We start from the raw sequence: 7,066 nt of genomic DNA, 5'->3' as shown, positions 1-7,066 counted from the left end.
TGACTTCCTCATGTATAGTATTCTTTATTTTCTTTCCCTCGTTTCTTTTCCATAATTTTCTTTTATCCTTTTTCCCTAGTCTTTTATTAAGAAATAAGATAGTGGAAGGTAGTGGCGGAGTTAGGATTTCAGTTTGGGGGTAAAATTAAAAGACAAAAAAAAAAAGCCTAAAGAAAATCAATCAATATTAATAATAAATAAATAAACCATTGTAAACAGCTATAATTGTAATAACATTTTGTTGTGTCTCTAACATTACTTATTATTATATAATTATATTGTGTATAATATTAATATGGGGCCCATTGATTGAGTTGTCGCTGGTTTGAAAGGGGAAAACAAAAAAAAAAGGATTGGGGAGAAAATATAAAAGAATAGCAGGAATGGTGTGGTGTGGTGAAATCATGTGTAACAGTGGCTTTCAAGAAGTGAGAGCTGATGTCTTTTTCTTAGGTGCTAGGCTTATTGATCAAGTAATATAAGTTTTTGGCTTTTTTCTTATGTCAGTGGTACAGATTGGTCATTGTGGGAATGTTTCTTTGTTTTTTCTTTTCTTCTGTCAGGAGGGGCAAGACCTTAAAAGAGTTAAAGTTATTGTTCATTTAAAAGTCATTTTTTGAGGAGTCAAGGAGGGTACTTACCCCCTCTCGCCCCCGTTGGCTCCACCCTTGTTGGAAGGTTAAGCACCAAAACATTTCTTGTTGGGAATTCCCAAATCTGTGATATGCGAAAATAAGAAAGAAAATAATCACATTACACAAGAAATTACATGGTCCAGCAGTTTGTCTACATCTATAAAGTTGCAGTAATTTTGCTATTTTAGGAAAATTTTATAAAATGTGGTAGTGCAGTTTTTTTCTCAATGCAACAAACCATATTCTGAAGCAAAAGTATCTATATCCCACACAACAGATACACAATGAGCTAAAAAGGGACCAATTTTTTTTGGCTTAATATCATGCTCAAATTCTGGCTATTTTATCTTATTAGGTACATTTTATTCAAAAAATTCACTAATAGTCAAATGGCACTGCCGGGTGGCGATGATGGCAAACTATTTGTTATGATATGAAATATCAAACAATAAGTATAAAACTTTACAATTTCCAAGAACTCACATGAGCAAACGAATTAACCAACAATATACAGTACAAACCCAATCATTACTATAAAAGAATAGTTACCAGGGCAGGGGAGGATTTGTAAATGATCTGGGCACTGTCTCGGAGAGAGACTTGGTAAAATAGACATGCATGTGACCATCTGGACTACCTACACCGAGACAAAAAGACCCTGTGAGGGGGGAGGGGAGAGGAGTGTTCCACAGTCATTTTTTCTAAGACTAAATTACATTTTTGGCACTTAAAAGTTCAAGGTTGTTTCCATTTTAGCGTCACTAAATTACTAATAAAAATGAACAACATGACCAAAAGCAGAATCAAACATGAATGCCACACAAGGGCTTAGTTAGTTGATCTAATGAGAAAGAAGAGATTGAGAGGCAGAAAGAAAGAAGTGAAAATTAAAGAGAAAGAGGAGAGTGAGCGGTAGAGGAAGAGGAAGAGGAAGAGAGAATGATGAGAGAGCTGTTCTGACTTCTTTTCAGCGTGTGGGGCCTGTGCGCTTCACAACTTTTTCCCTAGTTTGAGTTTTTTGGGTGAGAACTACACCCGGGTATAAGAACCAAACACAAACTTTTGTGAGATGTGAGAAAAATAGAGATAGAGATATGAGAATTGGATTAGAGTTTAGAGTAATGAGAAATGAGTATTGAGAACTGAAATTTGAATTAACCTCTAAACCAAAGACCCCCTAAATATCCCAAATGACAACTCTAAACTTTTTTTTTTCAACATGAAAAAGAAATAGGTTCATATAGAGGGTTGAATAATTATCTCATACACTGAATATATAAATATTCTTTCTCTAATAATGTAGTTGTTCCATAGTCATAGGGACCTATACATAAGGATCTTACAACAGGATATTGAAATCCCCATAAAAATACCACTAGATCAACCGCCAGTGATTTCGTATCCGGTCAAAATCTTAGCTAATTGATCAAAGTAACACCAATAGACACAGATCCTGGAATAAATAGGGTGGGGTAGGCCCAACCACCACACTACACGTATAGACGTGAACCCCCTTGTAACTGTATGTGCGACTCTCTCTGCATACAGCTCACACAGGGACTCCTAAATCCATCTCGAGCCGCGAGGAGTGGGACTATCAACTATGGGAGTGGCTCAACCAACTAGAAACTCAAAAGATAATGCGAAGGGAAACTCAACTATATTTGATGCATTAGAGATAAGGTAAAGGTTGTGAGAATAGCAACCTATTTTATTTTGAATTTTTGATACGTTTCTAGCTTGTATGTGATTTGACACATACCAAACAGAGTCAAAGCATACATTCAACACTGCGTGTGTTTGTTTTTTTGGCATGAACTTTGACCTTGGGAGCTTTTGAGGAAACTCTCGTATAACATACTGTCATTTTTATTTAATTTAATTGTTCTCAAGCATGGTTATGAGTTCAAGCTTTGACAAAAAGTATATTGATGTGGAATGGGAAGTGAAGGAAACATCTTATTGTTAGCTGAAAATATTACAACTGCTAATGAAATTAGATAATTTATTTTCCAAACATAATATCAATAGGATCAAACACAAATACAAGTTTGAAAGAAATTATTTTGATTTACTCAAACGCAAATAAAATACAGATATAAGACTGGGTATAAGAACCATGTAGAATACTCCTCGATAAACTATAAGCATGTTTATCTAGAACGCCAAACATGTCTTTCCATCCATTGTAAAACTTTATGAGCCTGCAATTAGTTAATAGAAAACAACGTAAATAGGAAAATGTCAAAGTAAGTAAAGTACTTAATACCAACATTTTGAGGGTTAAAAGTTGGCATAAAACCACTTTTAGTCCCTACATTTTCAGGCGATTCCCATTTTAGTCCCTACATTTTATTTTTACCGATTTTAGTCCCTATCCTAAAAAACGCTTTTCGTTTTGGTCCCTGCCGTTATATTAGAAACAGAGAAAGCTAACGTGGCAAACGACAGGAATAAATAATACTAAATTAATATCTACGTGGCCTAAATTAATAATAAAAAATGCCACGTCAGCATCTAAATTAAAAAAACTAATTTATTAATTTTAACTAAATAATAAAAATTAAAAACTAAAAATCATATGAATTGAGATCTCAATTTAAAAAAAAAAAAAAAAATTTCTGATCTGTGTTCTTGATTTGGCGATTTGGCGCCGGCTAGATCTCAATTTAAAAAAAAAAAAAAAAAATTCCTGGGTTTGTGTTCTTGATTTGGCGCCGGTTTCTGGTTTGATGATGTAATGTATGGATTTTGGGTTGATGATTGGGTTTTCTATAGGGTTTGTTGATGATTTGTGGTCTGATTGGTGCTATGTTGTTTTGTTGTTGATGTTGGATGATTTAGATGTATTGTTGTTGATTTGGCTGGGTTTTGATTTACTGGTTTTTTTTTTTTTTTGAATTTCTGGGTTTGAGTTCTTGAATCTAGATTTGTGTTCTTGTTATTCTTGTTCAAGACACACTTAGATCTTAATTCATATGATTTTTAGTTTTTAATTTAGTTTTTAATTTTTATTATTTAGTTAAAATTAATAAATTAATTTTTTTAATTTAGATGCTGACGTGGCATTTTTTATTATTAATTTAGGCTATGTAGATATTAATTTAGTATTATTTATTCCTGCCGTTTGCCACGTCAGTTTTCTCCATTTCTGATGTAACGGCAGGGACCAAAACGAGAAGTGTTTTTTAGGATAGGGACTAAAAGCGGTAAAAATAAAATGTAGGGACTAAAATGGAAATCGCCTGAAAATGTAGGGACTAAAAGTGGCTTTTCGCCTTAAAAGTTTGATTTTTTTTACCTTCTAAATATTCAAGAACGTAGTGCTAAATCCGAGCACCATGAAGAATGTCTTTGACCAAATACAGCTTAGACAAGGCCTTGATAATGTCCCATCGTTCTTTTGGCAACTCCATAGAGCATGATACTCCAATCTTGACCATGGATATTAAACACTCCTCTGTTCTGTTTGTATCTCCACAATTGTTTAACAGTTTTGGGTCTAAAATCTCTATTACACGATTAGGCAATGCCATGCTAGCATAGTTGTGAAGGTTAAGGCCTCCCTCAAACACTCAATTTGTGGGTCTCTTTCCTATTATCATCTCCAATAATAAGATTCCATAGCTGTAGGCATCTCCTTTTGTTGACACATGACATCCTACACCGTACTCTGCCATTCAAAATATTTGATATAGAAAATATGTTCACATTACGACTTGGGATTGTAAAATTAATTATGGTTAATGTGGGAAAACATATGTTAATTAAAAAGTTTAGTAAATTGTTGTTACCTGGAGGAGTGTACCCAATTGTTCCCCTTATTCCAATTGAGTCGCTTTGTTTCGGATTTGTAAGTTCTAAAAGAAATTTCGCAAGCCCAAAATCTCCAATATGAGCAATCATATCACAATAAAAAAGAATATTACTTGGCTTTAGATCACAATGAACAATTGGCATTGGGCAACGGTGATGTAGGTAATCGAGCGCACAGGCAACATCAATGGCAATGCTTATTCTTTGAACAAGGTTCAAATTTTGTATATCTACTTGCCAAGTATTTTTTTCCAAATCCATATGCAACCAATTTTCTAAACTTCCATTCGGCATGAACTCAAAAACAAGAGCCTTAAAATCATTGCCATGAAAATCCACACTTGAGCAGGAAGTAATGATTTTCACAAGATTCCGATGACGAATATTTTTCAAAGCTTCACACTCGGAGATGAAGCTCTTAGAAGCTCCTTGACGTTGAATATTTATTACCTTGACTGCAACAATTGATTCATCCTCACCAAGGATACCTTTATAGACCAAGCCAAAACTACCCACACCAATCAAATTTGCTGACGAAAATCCATCAGTTGCTTTAAGGAGCACTTGGTAAGACAGTTTCAAAAGTGATTGCCTTAAAGAAGATTCTGAAGAATTATCTTTTCTTTGACTTTTGTGCCGACAAAATAAGAAAAATGACATTATGGTTACTACCAGAATCACACATGCCATTGAGATTGCCACTTTGACTGCAAGAGGCCACTTTGCTTTCTTCTCTTCTTTTGTTAAGCATCTAGGAAACTTTAATTCTGATATGCCCCCACATAGCCTACTATTTCCAATGAGTGATATTGCACTAGAATTTACGAACACTCCTTTTGTTGGAACCTCTCCTTCAAAATCATTGAAGGATAAATTTAAATTCTTCAGGGAAAGTTTCTCCAAGAAATTTGGAATTTGCCTAGACAAGTTGTTTCGAGAAAGATCCATGACTTGAATACCTCTTAAAGAACTCAAGTATGTTGGAATTGCTCCTTGAAAGAAATTACCCTCCATATAAAGGTACTCAAGGCTTGTACAAGAGCTTGGGCTACTTGGAATTTTACTTGACAAATTGTTCTTAGATAAGTCCAACTCTACTAAATGGACAAGATTGCCAACCTCTGATGGTAGCAATCCAATGAAAAAGTTTTGAGCTATATTTAGTGAAATTGACAACGAGAAAATTCCAAAGAGTTGCTTTGGAAGGGTGCCACTAAGGTTGTTTTGAAACAAATTTAACAACAACAAAATTTGACAATTTTCTATACTTGATGGGATAGTTCCTAGCAATCTATTATTGTCTAAGTACATATAATTCATCAATGATAGGTTTCCAAGCGAATTGGTAACCTTCCTGAGAGTCTATTGTCACTTAAAACCAATCGTTGTAACTTATGAAGATTGCCAATCTCACTTGGGATTGTCCCAATTAATTTGTTACCATCCATCAATAAGTTGGTCAAGTTCACCAAATTACCCATCCTTGGAGGGATCTCTCCAAAAATAAGATTTTGACTAATTGCAAAAGCCCTAAGTAAGGTTGAAAGATTACCCAAAGTGTTAAACAACGTACCTTTGAATTGATTCGCCCTGATATCAAGTATCTGCAAATTGCTACAATTGGCCAGGGATTGAAAGAAATCCATTTCATCAGCATCTCCACTTCCTAAATTATTTCTATCAACAATCAACTTCTCCAAACGTTGTAAGCCTCCAAAATTGACTGATACTTTTCCCGTAAAATTGTTTACTCCAATTTGGAAGCGTTCTAATTCTGAAGCATTAGATAATGAGACCGGAAGAGATCCGGTAAATTGGTTTTGATCAATTTGAAACAACTGGAGACGAGGAAGGGTGAGAAATAAGTCTGAAGGAAGACTTCCACTAATCTTATTTTTGGCCAATGAAAAAACAATAATAGATGAAAGATTATGTGTGTGTTTGGGTTGGCGTTTGCTGCGTTGCGTTTCAGTTTCTACGTTTTCTCCTTTTTTTTTTTTTTTTTTTTTTTTTTTTTTACGCGTTTTCCGCCTCACAAGCGGCTACTGTTCATGTACTGTACATGAACAGTAGCCGCAACATTTGACCAGTTTTACGTGAACAGTGCATCCGTGCACTGTTCACGGACCCACAAATTTCATTTTTTATCAATTTTTTCATTAAAAATGGGTCCCACGGTACTATTCACACATTTAAAAATTATTTTGCTACAGTGTTTTCAGTTTTAGCAAAATAAGTTCTATCCAAACACACCCTATATAAAGATGGACGGACCAAACCAGAGAGTTTATTTCCACCAAGTCCAAGATATTTTAAGCTTTGTAACTGACCCAAGGCATTTGGAATATGTCCTCCCAAAACATTGTCAGTTGCAGATATAAGTTGTAGAGAGCTAAGGTTCCCAATGAAAGGTGGGATTCCTCCCATGAGATTGTTTGTGTCAATAGAAAGAGACTATAGCATTGACAAAGAAGCAAGCTGCTTTGGGATTGACCCTGAAAGTTTATTTCTAGCTACAGAAATGAAATTGAGGTTGGAACAATGGGAAAGGTTTGCAGGAATTTTCCCATCAAAGGAGTTATTGTACAACATCAATGCTCGCAACCTGTATAGAC

At 34.8% G+C, this 7,066-nt stretch overlaps 1 protein-coding gene across 1 annotated transcript; it reads right to left on the bottom strand.

The window, feature by feature from the left end:
- Positions 1 to 4,202: 4,202 nt before the first annotated feature.
- LOC126703880 (receptor kinase-like protein Xa21) lies at positions 4,203 to 5,477 on the bottom strand. The gene has a single exon (XM_050402941.1). It carries the CDS (start codon positions 5,463 to 5,465, stop codon positions 4,203 to 4,205), a length of 1,263 nt encoding a protein of 420 aa, XP_050258898.1. The 5' UTR covers positions 5,466 to 5,477.
- Between the last annotated feature and the right edge of the window lie 1,589 nt (positions 5,478 to 7,066).

The sequence above is a fragment of the Quercus robur genome, chromosome 10 (genome assembly GCF_932294415.1).
Source record: "Quercus robur chromosome 10, dhQueRobu3.1, whole genome shotgun sequence".
Taxonomy (NCBI): Eukaryota; Viridiplantae; Streptophyta; class Magnoliopsida; order Fagales; family Fagaceae; genus Quercus; species Quercus robur.
Note: the sequence above shows the minus strand (reverse complement) of the source record. Positions and strands in the feature narration are given on the sequence as shown.